This window comes from Cornus florida, unplaced genomic scaffold (assembly GCF_030987335.1).
Source record: "Cornus florida cultivar Cherokee Brave unplaced genomic scaffold, ASM3098733v1 CherokeeBrave_3.0.0_Hap2_Chr01, whole genome shotgun sequence".
In the NCBI taxonomy this organism is placed as follows: domain Eukaryota; kingdom Viridiplantae; phylum Streptophyta; class Magnoliopsida; order Cornales; family Cornaceae; genus Cornus; species Cornus florida.
This window is the reverse complement of record NW_026775571.1, coordinates 81770457-81786515: the sequence shown is the minus strand read 5'-3', so window position 1 is coordinate 81786515 and position 16059 is coordinate 81770457. Positions and strand designations below refer to the sequence as shown.

General features: G+C 34.8%; 1 protein-coding gene across 1 annotated transcript; it reads left to right on the top strand.

The window, feature by feature from the left end:
- Nucleotides 1-4725: 4725 nt before the first annotated feature.
- Nucleotides 4726-11187, top strand: LOC132302898 (probable methylenetetrahydrofolate reductase (NADH)). The gene is made up of 11 exons (XM_059799901.1): nucleotides 4726-5281; nucleotides 5458-5518; nucleotides 5778-5860; nucleotides 6463-6636; nucleotides 7858-8031; nucleotides 8143-8243; nucleotides 8363-8474; nucleotides 9498-9578; nucleotides 9676-9853; nucleotides 10370-10704; nucleotides 10790-11187. The coding sequence occupies exons 1-11, from the start codon at nucleotides 4883-4885 to the stop codon at nucleotides 10871-10873; spliced, it is 1782 nt and encodes a 593-aa protein (XP_059655884.1). The 5' UTR covers nucleotides 4726-4882; the 3' UTR covers nucleotides 10874-11187.
- The last annotated feature ends 4872 nt before the right edge of the window (nucleotides 11188-16059 follow it).

Here is a 16059-nt window from a genome sequence, read left to right as displayed (position 1 = left end):
AAACAATATAAATTCATTATATTTCAACTTTTTTTACCAAACATAGGAATGAGAATGAGATTCTATTTTTACACATTTCATGTTTCATGTTTGCAACCAAACGGTAGAATAAAAATCTTTATTCCCAATCCATTCCATTCTCATATCCATTCTCATTACATTCCAATTCATTCCACCACACCAAACATGTCCAGAGATTTTTTTTTATTATCATTATTTTACCTTGGCTATAAATTCTTGTATTCACTAGATGGGCCCTCAACATAGAAGAGATATGACTTTTTTTCACTTGACAAGTGCGAGAAAATTTGAACCCTCCACGCTTAATAGAAAAAGAGATACTACTAAACTACAACTAAGTATTGAAAATTTTTTGCTAACTCTTCCTTGTAGCTAAAAATGTTTCCCATACTTGTAAAATCTTGACTGATATATGTTCTATTTTTGCTCATTTGAATTTTTTTTTTTCCCAGAAATTTATTCGAATACAATTTATTCCATCTAAAATCTACGAAGATTTTTTTTCACGTAGAAGGAAAAATAAATTAAGAGATTTTCATGTGTTTCTCTTTGAAGGGTATGGATGCTGCAAAGATCAGGTGAGATTGATGAGATCATGATGGTAAGAAGTGAGACCTCGGAATGACTTCAGGTAAAATATAAGGCTTAAGATAGTTATCAAGAAAAATATTTCTTGTATACTTTTTGAAAATAGCTTTAGAGACGTGGAATATTTTTATGTTCTGAATTTTATGTGATACTTTTTTATTTTTGAAAAGTTATGGACTAATGGAACCGATCACCATGATGTGTAATTTTTTTTTATTTTTAATAAGAATTAAGATAGCTCTCAAGAAAAATATTTCTTGTATACTTTTTGAAAATAGCTTTAGAGGCCTAGGAGTATCTTTATGTTCTGAATTTTATCTGATACTTTTTCATTTTTAATAATTTATGAAATAATGGAATCTATCACCTAAGTTTATTTTTTTTTTTTTCTGAAATTTTTACTTCCGTGTTTTGCCTCTTTTGGACCACCTAAAAATTTCTCCCATTTTTATGTAGTGGAGTAATTTCTAGAAGTGGAGAATATATATTTTTTAATTAATCAACTAACTCGTGCAAAATTCCCACAGGCCATAAGAAAAAGTGAATAAAAGAGAACAAAAATTTTAAAGAGAAGAAGAAGAAAATGATAGATTTTGAAATGTGTGACAATCATTGAACTGACCAATATACCCCGCCCACACCCAACTCAGCCGACACTCAGTGCGTATGTGATGACCCAGTGTCAGTGGAGGATTATGAAATTTTCTAAAAAAATAAAAAAGTTGGTAAGGTTTTCTATAATGGAAAAGTTTTTGGCGATTAGTCGTCTGGGGTCTGGTGAGAGCCGATCCAATCCACCAACTCTGCCTACCCTTATTCCTATTTTACTTGTTATTATTGTCTTATCATATACGTGTGTCTATATATATATATATATATATATATATATATATATATATATCATTGTGTATGCTGTATATATATGTTCACAACTTCACATGAATGTTATCTGACGGTGTGAAGAGTGAGTTTCTGACGTGTGGTTACATGTGCACCACCTCTCCTCTCCTCTCCTCCGTTAAGATTTCGGGAGTTTGTTGTCCAAATAATAAAAGAATGAAGACGATACAGAATAAATGGACCAATTTTTTTATTTTTTTTTATAATTTAATTTAAGGGTAACCGAATAATTGTACTCTAGGTTTTTTTATTTTCTTAACCACAACCAATATTAGTTATAATTTGCAACTAAATGTAAACACCAACAGTCCAATTATTATCAACTGTCCTAGTTCAATATGCTAGTAAACAAAGTGAACCACTCATGTGAAACCTAATGTGTATTTATATGCATGGCGAATCGGTTCGGGTTGGATTTATTTGCTTATAATCTATGAATTGAACTGATATGACCAAATCGATAATTCCTCAAAACCAAACTAATTTTTATGAATTAGATTAGTTCAAATATAATCATGGGTATACGATTCATTAGTTGGTAAAAATTTGATTCATTTAAAAAGTTGTACTTGAAAGGAATGTAAACGAAATAGCTCATGGCATAGATCGAAATATTAAATGATGATTTAGATCCAAAAATTCACTAACAATGATTCTTGCACACTTTATTTACGACTTCAAACCTCTCCCCACCTCTTTAAAAATAAAAAATTATACCATTTAACCAAAACAAATACAACAAAAATATTGTTTTCATTTGTGGGTGGTTTATATAAGTCAGTCCAAAATAAACACAACAAAATAAATAAATAAATAAGGCATTGCAATTGGGCAACTCTTGCATATAAACATTATTACATTAACCCAGTTATGAGTTATTGGAGATGACCATTTGAAAATGTGGGAGTGTATATCACACACAAACGTATGGAGGCAGAAAATAAATTTACACAACAAAACAAATATAAGCTTTGACGGTTCTCAAATATCATTTAAACATGTGGAAAATGTTTAGTGGTGCGGTACCATTACTGTTATTTGAACTTTTTTTCTTGCCTGCTTTTTTACACATAACAAAAATGTAGCTAACAAAATCCGGAAGAAAAAAAGAAATATATAATATATAAAGCTATAAATATAATATATTCCATACTTATTATGCATACGTCAAGTGATTATTTAATTAAGTGTATTTAATAACATAATTTCGAATATATTTTTTTATTATTTGAAATATATACTTTTTTATTTTTTGAAATTAATGTTTGGACTACCAAAGTCCATAAGAATAAGGGTAAAGTACAAAAAAAAACTCCGGTCATTTGCAATTAACCTCCCTGAACTACAATTTACCCTCTTAAATTATTGAATTTTTGCAATTAACCCCCAATGTGACATATCCGGCCAATTAGTTGTAAAGGAAACATGAAAGACAATTTTACCCTTATATAAAATTACGTCGTTTCACTAAAAATTTCAGTAACCACCAATTGGTTGTAATGTGTTCGCATGGAAAATCCGTATCAAGCAAGCTCATTTACCAACCAAATGTTACGTGTGATGTAAGAGCTATTGCATGCTCAATCGAGAAAAAAGGAAGAGCTTTAGTGTAACTCAGCGTGCCATCACGCCGCGAACCGCCCTATCGCAGCTGAGTTCACTCCACTGTCCTTTCCACCGCCAGCTGCCATCATCCGAAGCCAAGCTTGCAATTATTTAGTCCCACTGGCCGCCATCAAACCCAATCACGGCCGAGCTTCTTTATAACAGCCCATCGCCAAAATCGCGACTTCTTTAGTCGTTGATTCGCTGTCGTCCCGAACCAGCTGTCTCCACCAGCTAAGTACACCGTCGTCCGTGTTTCAAGCACCGTCACAAGCTCACCGCCGAGCTTTGCCTCATCCATCGACCTCCCAGTTCCGAGCTCGCCGCCTCCTCCATCACAGCCGATACCATCAAAGCCGAGCTAGCCGTCGCGAGTACACCATCACAGCCCACTACTCGCTGCCCCAAGCTCTGCACGGTCGAGCTAACAGCCAAGCTCTTCACAACCAACCGATTCTTGCCCGCCGTCCATCTCCACCAACCTCGCCGGTCAGAGCTCCACCATCCAAGCTCTCTGCCATCGGCCGATTTTTCCACAGCCTAGCCCTCCCTTGTTCGCCAGCCGTCAATTCAGTCTAGCCGAGCTCATCGACTTTATAGGTTCAAACCTATTTGAGATTTGATCGAGGAAGATGAAGAATAAGGAATTTAGGAGTTCTGACCTATTTGGGATTTAACGTAATAAAAGGGTATTGTGGTTTTTTTAGCTTCAGGGTGTTATATGCCAAGTTATTAGATCACGTGACTCGTCATGTACTTCTTCACGGTCAAATTCAATCGGCTGATCATCGAACTGGGTTAATTGCAACAAAAATAATTAGTTCAAGGTGTTATATGTCAAATTATTAGATCAGAGAGATTTTCTATTAAATGATCAATACTTCAAGGGGATTTTTTGCACTTTACCCTAAAAATAAAGAAAAAATAAAATAAAATTAGTAATACTTTCTAATTGCAATGATCAATAAGTCCTCAAATTTGTTGTAGAACACCACCTCTAAGCATAAATGTTTCCGATCAAGTTCTAAACTTCAATAGTAAATAAATAATAATAATTTATTATATATTTTTGATAACTTATGCTGGGTTGAAGGAAAAATATACAAGACGCATAATTGTATCAATTTAGGATAATAATTTTTACACCGAACTTGTTGCAGTGAATTATAATATTATATTGTTTTTAATTGGTTATCTATTTTATAAATAAAGTAATAAACCTCTCCATTTACTTGTAATTTACATAAATAATTTATCAAAAATAACTCGATTAGGCAATTCATTGCAAATTTTTGGTATAAATATCAATTTATAATAAAAATTCGTTATAAATATTTATAAAAAAAATGATTTATATTATACTCTTAATAAAATTTTATAAAACTTTAATGATCTTTACAATTGAAACTTATGATTAAACTGTAATTAAAAAATAAAATAAACCCAACAAGTTGGGGAATGGGGAGTGAGTGGCGAGGAGGAAACAAAAACTCGGGAGCTGGAGAGTTGGTGTGACACTGACTTGCCCTGAAGATGGGTTGTTGGCTTCTCAATTGTGGGACCATCAGACCAAAGTAGATCTCATTTCCTAACAATTCTCATATAAACAAACCCCATTTGAATCCCAACAAGAACTACCATTGTTAATCTCTCTCTACTCTCTCTCTCTCTAAATCTCACTCAATCATCCACACACACACACACATACACATTTCTCACCTGGTTGAGAGAGTGGGCAAGAAGCTGCCATTGTTGTTGGAGGAGAAGAATGAAGGTGATAGAGAAGATCCGGTCGGCGGGGGAGGACAAGGTGGTGTTCTCGTTCGAATTCTTTCCGCCCAAGACGGACGATGGAGTCGACAACCTCTTCGAGAGGATGGAGCGGATGGTGGCGCACAATCCTTCCTTCTGTGATATTACTTGGGGCGCCGGTGGCTCCACCGCCGATCTGACACTGGATATCGCCAAGCGGATGCAGAACATGGTTTGTGTGGAGACCATGATGCATCTCACCTGCACCAACATGCCCGTCGATAAGATCGACCATGCCCTAGACACCATCAAGACCAATGGAATCCAGAACGTCCTTGCTCTCCGTGGTGACCCTCCTCACGGCCAGGACAAGTTCGTCCAGATCCAGGGCGGATTTGCCTGTGCTTTGGACCTGGTTTGTCATTTTATCACTTCAATATATATACATGTTCATCATTTGTTCCAGATTTGATCTGATCTGATATGATGTGGTTTCTTTAATCTCTGATTTACTTGTTTTGATTATGCTCTGTTATGCTGACAATGTGTTTGATTGTTTGTTTGTTTGTTTGTTTGTGACTGATTGTACAGGTGAAGCATATTAAGGCCAAGTATGGTGACTACTTTGGCATAACTGTTGCTGGGTATCCAGGTTTTGAACGAATGTCTATTCTTTTTTTTTATCTTCCTGATACTTACATTTTCACCTGTAAGAATTACCTCACTTATATTGAATCAGATCTATATCATGAGTAACAATATTTGTGCTATCAAATCAATTAATCGTCGAGAATTAAATAGTATCACATTGGAAGTTCTTTTATCCATTCCGAATCAAAAATTGTAATTTTGTGAACCAATTGAAGATCTGTATTGACAATGTACTATATGTTTTTGGCCTTTCTGATCAGAGGCACATCCTGATGTCATTGAAAGTAATGGTTTGGCTACACCAGAAGGATATCAGAATGATCTTGCTTATTTGAAGAGAAAGGTATTGTGTTTTCCGTTTGTTGCTTTCTTTTTTGGAGTAAATTGTTCTGCAAATGCATTTGTCACATGTTCATGGAACCTTAAAGCTTCCTCAATGTACCCAAGATGATACGTAAAAACCCTTTGGAACTGTAATGATGAAAAGAATGTGGATATGATCTATCAATGGTATTTAGAAGGATTTGGTTCTAATATTGATTTTCCATTTACATTATTATTATTTTTATTTATTTATTTTGTGAAGCTTCACTAGTTTTTATGTTATATTGATTCTTGTAGTAAAATGTGGTTCTTTTAGTCCAACTTAAGTATTACAGGGTGGGAATAATTGATTATAGGATTTGTTTTAGGAAAACACCCCCTCCATATTTTCCAAAAATTAAAAAGAAAAAAGCCGGAGAAAACGAATGTAGTCTTCCAGAGCAAAGTTGGAAATGCTTAAAACATGTTGAACTTAGCATGCTTGTGATATTCCCTGTAGCAGTCCCATTTCCAGCTTATCCCCATAACCCCCTCCTTCGCACACCCGCGCACACACACACACACACACACACAAGTAAAAAGAAAAGGGTCATCTTTACTGATGGTGTGTTTATTTTGCAGGTTGATGCTGGAGCTGATCTTATTGTCACTCAACTTTTCTATGATACTGATATTTTCCTGAAATTTGTAAATGATTGCCGTCAAATTGGAATAAATTGTCCTATTGTTCCAGGCATCATGCCCATTAATAATTATAAGGGCTTCATTCGCATGACTGGTTTTTGCAAAACTAAGGTATGCAATCTCTTGAACATTGACTTTTTAGTAGGACGCATTCAGGGGAGTACTTTCATCTCAGATTCCGTGTACTTTATAGTGTTTGTTCTTGATTGATATATACTTGAGTCTCTTATTGTTTTTACAATAAATTTTTAAAATTTAAACTGCCCCCGTTGTTTTCTCATGCCCACCTAGGTTATAACCCAAGTTCAACTATCATTTTGAAAGATGTGAAATCCTCTACCAATACCATAATGTAATCAACTTTAGGCTTTAGTGCTACTATCAGCATTTTTCTATACTTGCCACCCCCTGTGCCACCATTAGCATTTTGTTTCTTTCGCCGCCTCCTCATGGTCATTTAACATATTGAATTGTGCTGCATTTTTTTAACAAGTGAATTGTGCTGCATGTTGACATGTTTGGAATTAAACTAAATGAAGAAGTTTAAGGTTGGGATTGAAATTGTTACGACTGATCTGCAGAACCAAAATCTTACATTTCAAGTGTGATATTCCTCATTCTTTCCTATATGGTCCACAAGTGAATTTCTAATTTTCTACTATTAATATCAGGGTTGCCCTATATCCACTGAACTTTTCTTAAATTAAAGTAATATAACCAACGGACCAATGGCCTAGCAGTATCAGGCTCTTACTTCCCAAAGGAAAGTCAAAGGTTCAAGTCTCAATAGAGGCATGTGTGTGTGAGTACCAACTAAGAATAAAATAAATTAGAATGCACATCTTATACATTGTAATGCAGAATCTGTTTTCTTCTAGTTCTTTTCTACCCCGTCAAATGCATTTCTTAGTCATCTCAAAATTTAATACTCATGACCTAAGCCCTTGTGCTGGGGCTCGGTTCCCAAACTGTATGTAAGCTGCCTCGTACGGCTCTTCCTACAAACGTGAATAATTGCAAAAAATTACAATAATTGCATTTACAAGACCAAAAGACTTCAAAAACCCTTGGCCCTCCTATTCAACAGGGCTAATAGAGCTGAGTTTTGCACAATTTATTATCAGCGGCTTCCATAATTTAAAATTTTGGAGAGAATTGGCAAAGGGAATCAGTGAAAACATCTGATCTTGAGTTGAATGTGCATTCTAAATTTAATTTCTTATTTCTTTCAACATATGTAAAACTTTCTTCTTTGTCCATTTGTTCTATATTTGTTGATATTATGTCTACGCTAAATGTTGATTGTTAATTGTATTTGATGATGTGCTGTAGATACCATCTGAGATCACCGCTGCTTTGGAGCCTATCAAAGACAACGAAGAAGCTGTCAGAGCCTATGGAGTTCACCTTGGAACTGAAATGTGCAAGAAGATTATGGCTAGCGGGATTAAGACATTGCATCTATATACACTAAACATGGAAAAATCAGCGTTGGCAATTCTAATGGTCGATTTTATATTCTGTAAAATTATTTTGCTCGAAAGAGTCTATAATATTGTTTGTGTGATTAATGTATATATTTGAAGTTAGGCCTGACTAGTAGACTCGTGTTGCCAGAATCTTGGACTGATTGAAGAGTCCAAAATTGCGAGGCCCTTACCCTGGAGGCGCCCTACAAATGTTTTTCGTGTTAAAGAAGACGTTCGGCCAATATTCTGGTATGCAATATAGACAAAAATTGAATCTCATGATTCAAATTGTACTGTTTAAGGATGCATAGCATTGTGTAAAAGCTTTAGTAAAAAAATGTCTAATCTGTCCGAACTAATGATGGTAGGGCTAATCGTCCGAAAAGCTACATATCAAGGACTATTGGTTGGGACCATTACCCACATGGGCGATGGGGTGATTCTCGTAATGCATCTTATGGAGGACTGACTGACCATCAGGTAAGCATGACTTGTCAAATTCAAATATTTTTTCTTGTAATTTCACTCTTAAGTACAATTAGATAACATTTCAGTTTCTTTTATTTGTCTCAATGAGACTGTTAGCATTACTATATTAAATTGTCATTTCTAGGCTTCATGTTTTTGTTCTGCATTTTGTGTATAGATATGTATGTGTGTGTGCGCGTGTATATTTATTTGCTTCTAATGTTACCAATGGTTATGGTCAATAATATTGGAAAATAGGCCATGTATCTCGAACACGTTTATAATAATTTCATTTGCATGTTTGTTGTGTATCGCCTACTTGATGACGAAGTAGGGTCTTCTGCATTGTCATCTTTATCTTGTGATAAAGAAGTGAAGAATCAGGGCCATTCTATTTTGACCGCAGTACACCAACTGGCCTTAAATCGGAAGTTTTTGAATTCTAACATCCAAAAGCAGTATTGAGTACAGATTCATTGGTCATAATAGTTTACTGTTAATATCACTGTTGTATTCTTTTTCTTTTTTTCTTTTTCTTTTTTTAATAAGCAACCTTAAACATCAATCAAAGATTCATGACTGGAAGATTCGAGTTGTCTAATGATATGAGTTTTAAGATAGAGCTATTGATGCTATTTGCAGTGCACATCTAAGTGCCAACTGGATGTGCAGGCGGTCTAAAAGGTGTCTGCGAACACCATAATAATTTTTTTCCCCTGTATGAAGAAAGCCGCCGAGGCTATAGAAAACCTTTCTCTATGTTCGATAAATATACATGGGTGCACATTCTTTTTAGATGTTGCTTCGTATAACTCGAGGATTTTGGCTTCCATTGACTACTACTCCTACAGCCTTCTTTAATGAAATCCATAGATCCGACTTTCTTTTTCTTTTCTTCTTCTTCTTCTTCTTTTTTTTTTTAAAAAAAATTGATTGATTAATGACAAGAACCTTGAATAATTTGATACTTGAGAAACATCTCCACTGACAATATTGATTCCTTTTTCATGTGGCATGTTGTGATGTTCTCAACAGTTTATGCGACCACGTGCACGTGATAAGAAACTTCATGAAGAATGGGCTGTCCCTTTGAAAAACATCGACGATGTTCATGAGGTACTAGTTCTGAATTTAAAAATATGTCCTGTCTTCTAAGGCCTATCAAATATGAGTTCCCATATAAATGTGCCTTTTTTGAATTGTTATATATCAGAGATTTATGAAATTCTGCCTCGGGAAACTGAGAACCAGTCCATGGTCGGAATTAGATGGGCTTCAGCCAGAGACAAAGATCATTAATGAACAGCTTGGAAATATTAACTTGAAGGGTTTCCTAACTATCAATAGCCAACCATCAGTTAATGGAGCAAAATCTGACTCCCCATCATTTGGTAAGTGCAGAAAAGTGCGCTTGAGTCCTCTAACATTTGTGCTTTATTCATCTTTTATATCTAAATGCATTTAGTTTTGGGGGCCAATTTGCAAGACAAACCCTATGATCTAAGTTTTTGATCTCATTGCAGTAGCAAATCACACTCACTCTTTCCATTGGGTTCCTACTTATATTACATTAACACAAAGCACACAAGTCAAGAACTTGCAGGACATGGAGCTCTATAATGGCACTTGTTTCCATCTGCATGTCATCAGCTGACATGCATTTTTAGTCTTCATAAAATATCAGAACTGATTAAAGCTTATTTCCTGTCATGATGATGAAAAGAAAATGTTTATATGTTTGTTTATTTTGTTTTTTGCATATGTGAATAACAGGTATGGTGGTGATACTCTCTTTCCTTTATGAGATTAGATTTATATTCTCTGATGAAGCAAACCATGTCAAGATATTCTGACAATGCCTGTCAACGCTGACTGACTTCTTGGCATAATCAAAATATGTTTTGCAGGATGGGGTGGACCGGGTGGGTATGTTTATCAGAAGGCCTACCTAGAATTTTTCTGCTCCAAGGAGAAGTTGAATGCTCTCATTGAGAAATGCAAAGCTTTCCCATCCCTAACCTACATTGCTGTGAATAAAGAAGGGAGCTTGTTGTCTAACATCAGCGAAACTGACGTGAATGCGGTCACATGGGGAGCCTTCCCAGCAAAGGAGATCATCCAGCCTACTGTCGTGGATCCTGCCAGCTTTGTGGTGTGGAAGGATGAGGCATTTGAAGTCTGGTCAAGAGGATGGGCTCAACTATACGCAGAAGCGGACCCTTCCAGGAAACTGCTTTTAGAGGTTGGTGCCCTTCAAATGCTTTGCGACTCAAGTTAACTTAGTTGTTCACTAATTGAATTGCTTGATTTCTCGGTCATGACTGCAGGTCCAGAGCAGTTATTTCTTGGTCAGCTTGGTAGATAACGATTACATCAATGGCGATTTGTTTGCAGTTTTCAAAGATTTCTGAAATTAGCGGCTTTTACCCGTTATCTTGATCTTTCTTGAAGCCCCGCAAAAGCCGCCATTGGCTATGAAATATTATGATTATTGCCACTGATACTGGTGGACTATACCCTTATTGTCATGTAACATCATTATTCCTTGGGATTTTATGTTCCCTCTCGCCTTCACGGTGCAAATTGCATACGAGATGGCAGGTGATTTACTTTCAAAAATGATAATTTCTTTTGTTGTTCTGAATAATTATTGTTTGAATTTTACAAGTGAGTTGATGCGTTGTGTAACAGCTAATTTTGCAATATTACATTCTTTACCCTTAAATGGAGCACCTACCTTCCATAGCTTGTCTAGTTTTGTTTGGGGTTAAGTACAAAAAAAATCTCTCTATTATCTATATAGTGATTTGGTCCAAATAGCTCCCTAGAGATATAAATACATGTTATATAAAATGACTATTTTGTCCGTTTTGTGTAGAATTTTGTTTGTTTGGGACAAGAATAAAATAAACATGGATTTGTCCAAAAATAAGATAAGCTAAATCAAACAATTCCAAAATTAGATATAATAAAACCCAAGCCAAACACTCTCAATTCCTATCCACATGCTAACCCAGCCCAATCCAATCCCAACCCAGAAATTTTGAAATTTGGGCTTAAAATTTACAAATCGGATTCATGTTCGGATTAGGTTTTGTCAAAACCTAGACATGTTCGGGTTAGGCTCGGGCTCAACCTGAAACGAACCCAAAACCCAATATAAAAAAAAATATTTATTATTTTTTTAATTTTTTTTTCCTTTCTCTCTTCTTTCTCTTTCTGTTGCCGCCGTCCCCGTCCCCGTCCCCTTTGCTACCGCCACCGTCACTTTCAAAAATTAAAACAAAACCCATACATATAAGTTAGCAGTTGGAGAGAGAGAGGGGGGCAAGCTTGAGAGTTGAGAGACAAAGCTGAAGCTTGCGAACGGCGAACCCGAATTGGAACAACATCCGATGGAAATTGAAAAATATGGGTTTTGATTTTTTGAACAATCTGAAATGATATGCCGATATGGGTTTTGATATAAGAAATAGGTTTTGAACTTTTGATTCTGGCTGACAGATAGATAAACTGTTCGCAGAGACTATTGAAGTAAAATTGACTATCAACAAGTTAGCAAAAGAGCTCATTCAAGCAAAAGAAGAGAATGATGGTTTGAGAAAACAAATTGATGAAGGAAAAAAGAAAGGCTTTTGAGGAATTCAATCATATCTGATCTCAATGAGGAAGTCAACACTCTTTTAGGCAAGGTAAGTAAGACTAACACTGTGAATAAATATCTTATTCTGAGAATTGAATATAGTGAGCTTAAGTTGAAAAAGTCGCAAGACTAACTTGAGCAAGGTGATATAGAGAGTAAGAGGATCGAGTCATGAGTAGTGGCTTTTATAACGAGAAGAAAACAGTAGATGCTAAGAATCTAACTGTCCTTAATCTTGGTCGAAGTCGAATGGAAGAGATTTGCAAGAAAATGGAATTTTCAATTGAGGAGATTATAAAGAGTGTGTGGCACAGCAAGCACTGTTTTGCATGTGTAATGTATTCTTTGAGATTTCGTGCTTGGGAGACAGAATTGGTGCATTTCATTTAACTAATGGGTTGTCCGAAACTGTTCAAAAATTTGACTCATTTATCTCATCAATATGTCCAATTTTGTGTAAAATTGATCCACTATTGTTGACTCAGAGGTGCAGATTTGAAGAATCATTTTTCGTAGGGAGGATTTTTTATTTAAGATTCATCTTTGAATTCATGAAATGTGGATGAATTTTCTCTTAGCGTGAGAACGGCATAAAAAAAGATTACATGACTTACCCTAAAATACTCGCTCCAATTAATTCATCATTTGCTTACCATAGAAATTTGATACAACTTAGTAATAAAAAAGTTCACCACAGTAAAGTAAGTAAATCTTCACCGCAGTAAAGTAAGTAAATCTTCTTCTCTAAGGCTCCGTTTGTTTGGACGTAAAATATTTTTCAAAAAATATTTTTTTATTTTCTAGTGTTTGGTTGTCGTAAAATAAGAAAAAAAATATTAAAATTTAACAAAAATAATTTATTTATAAATTTTCGACAAGTTATTTTACATAATTTTGTCCGATGAACTCGACCTCAATTTCGACATAAACTTTTACCAAACACCGACAAAGTAAAAATAAAAGAATATTTAACTTGAAAAAAAAAAAATCCAAAAAGAATATTTTGCGTCGAAACAAACTAACGTAACATCACATAACTTTCTCGCAATCTTCCCAGATTCTGCAAAAGAATAAAAATTAATAATAACAATAACTTACCTTTGAGGACAGACTTCCAAATGGTGTGGATCAGTTTAATCCTCGTAGCCATTACCGCATCTCGGGCAAAACTTACATTTGTGACGTACGCGTTTGTCATGGCCGCCTGATTCATTCCCATTGCCGCCTGATTCATCCCGAAATTGGATCTGTGATGGTCTTCCACCTGCCTATCGTGATCAATCACGCGGACTATCTTTTGTGGGAGTAGTGGGCATTTTCGAATTCTAGCAGACCACAATATAACATAAGGTAAATATATATGTGTGTGTAATGATTAATTTTAATGAAGAAAAATAAAATTTTAAGTAAAACACGAGAATATAGAGAGAGTGAAACTCATGGATAGAGTGATTACTAAACCATAGAATCGATAAACTAATACCAAGCAATCGAAGACAATTAGCAGAAAGAAATTGCATACTACCAGAGCTGCATAGTGATTACTAAACCTGAGAATCAATAAACTAATACCAAACTATTGAAGATAATTAACAGAAAAAGACTAGAGACTGCATACTAGCAGCAGCAATTACTAATACCAAACCATTGAAGATAATTAGCAGAAAGAGAGTCAAGACTGCATACTACCAGCTGCATTGTGATTACTAAACCAGATAATCAGATCTGAAAATGATTGTAACTGATAGATAGCAGACACTGGTAAAGATGCATAAACCAATACTGAACTGCCTTAGCATAAGTGCATGTCCATAGAAGGTGATCCAGCGTATCAATGCCATTAAAACAATTATGAGAATTTAGAATGACCTAATTGTATATTTTCTTTTTATTGGGCTAAATTTCAATCACCCCCTAAGGTTTGCCCTATACTTCAGTTAGAAACGAACCAGGGCGATTGTCGTCAACTCGCCACCATGTTTGTAAAGAATTTCACAAACTATCCCCTCTTGTCACCTGACACTATTTGCAAAGGTCTGGTACAATGTAAAATGACTTGGTCACCTTTGAATGTGTCTTGATTTAGCATACGTAGTAAAATTACTAAACTAACCTCGAAGCAATTCCATTTATTTTTAGAAAAGTCAATCTAAACAAGTACAGGGGTCCAGAGCCACTATAATGACTATTTCAAGTCAAATTACAGATAATTTTTAAATATAAACAGTACTGCAGCTCAAAATCTGCCATAACTAATATACAAAAAAATCAGAAGAAATAAAAAAAAGTTCAATTTGGTCAGCCAACTAAATGGCCACAGTTTTTAGAAGCAATATTTATAAAATAACATATCTTATATATTTAAACAAATAAATATATACATATGCATCGGTGCACAATACATGCATACTTGCCTATACACAAATTCATACATAAAAAATTTTAAAATTGTGTTTTTTAAAAGATACTACTAATACCTTTCCAGAAAATAGTCTTTCAAAGACACCATTTATGAAAAATGGATTCACTGGTGAAACTGAGATACCACCCATCAATGTCTTGCCATTCCTTGGACACTATCAATGTCCTGCCGTTCCTTGGACACTTGAAATTGAGATAACCTTTTGTAGGCACCCAAGACACATCATATAAACAATGGGCCCATCACAACAACAAAATGTTTAAACTAATTTCATAAAATTTGTATACATGCATACGTGCGTATATACAAATTCATACATACAATTCTCTCCATGTTATCTTATCTTCTGCAAGTAAGGGAAGACCATCACACCCAAATTAAAGAATTTTAAAACGTCTGAAGCAATCAAGGGCTAATCCAGGATTTCTCAATGGGGTGGGCTAAATCAAATTATATCTAAGTATAAAGTTACAAGCATATATATGTGTGTGTGTGTGTGTGATATACGCAGTATCATATTAGATTAGTAAAGTTATAAATATATAATATTAATTATTGTCTCTGTCTGAAACTTTGAGTGCATCAGAGTTTTCCATTTCATTGTTTGTACACTTCCTAGATCCGATGCATGAAACAAGCCAAAAGCTCACAACCCTATCGTTGGTTCACAATTGTTGTACACTTTTGTGCCCCCAACCATATATCTTTCTCTTTACAAGTCCATATCTATAGAAGTCTCCCACGCCAATATTAGTCAAGACACTCAGAGAGCTTATTTTGTCTCTACAAGTCCATATCTTTGCAGTTTCAACATTTAAGAAGCTCTGTCAATGCTCAAACTGATAAAGTTAAATTAAAATTGTAGTCTTCTTTTCCTTTTTAGGGTTTAGAGAAATGAAAAAGAAGAGAGCCTAAGTAGATGAATCATATTACACACCATTGTTTCAGAATTTCAAGAACTGAAAAATCGTGTGTGAAGTGACCAAAAATTATTGTAACTAAAAGAATTAGACACTGTGCTCAATAGTATGTCTTAAAATCTAAATTTCCTTCAATTCCAAGTGCTTTGACTTAATTAGAGTGCATCAATATGTTATCAACATCATTAGTCGTCATCACTAAAGTCAACGTTGACATCAACATCCTCATAATGTTGACATTAACATCCTCATCTAGAATCGTCCATAATCCTCTTGCATAGATATACATTTGATTAAGATAAACTAAAAAGCGACTTCCTATCAAAATTGGTCATTTTAAAACCAACATCACAGCTACAACAGTAAGGGGATTTATATAATTCAATTAGCTAGACAAAAAAAACATACCAATTTTCTTTTTGCCAACTCCACCCAATCCCATCAACTCTCTTCTTTCTGAAAAGAGACCTACATTATTAGGACAAAAGAGGAAAAGTTTTAAAAGCATTAATAAACTTGTAAAACATATATTCTGAAATTGAAAACTAAACTTCTAAGTCTTTAATTCCCATTAATAAATTGTTCGAACATCACATCATAACAATATTATAT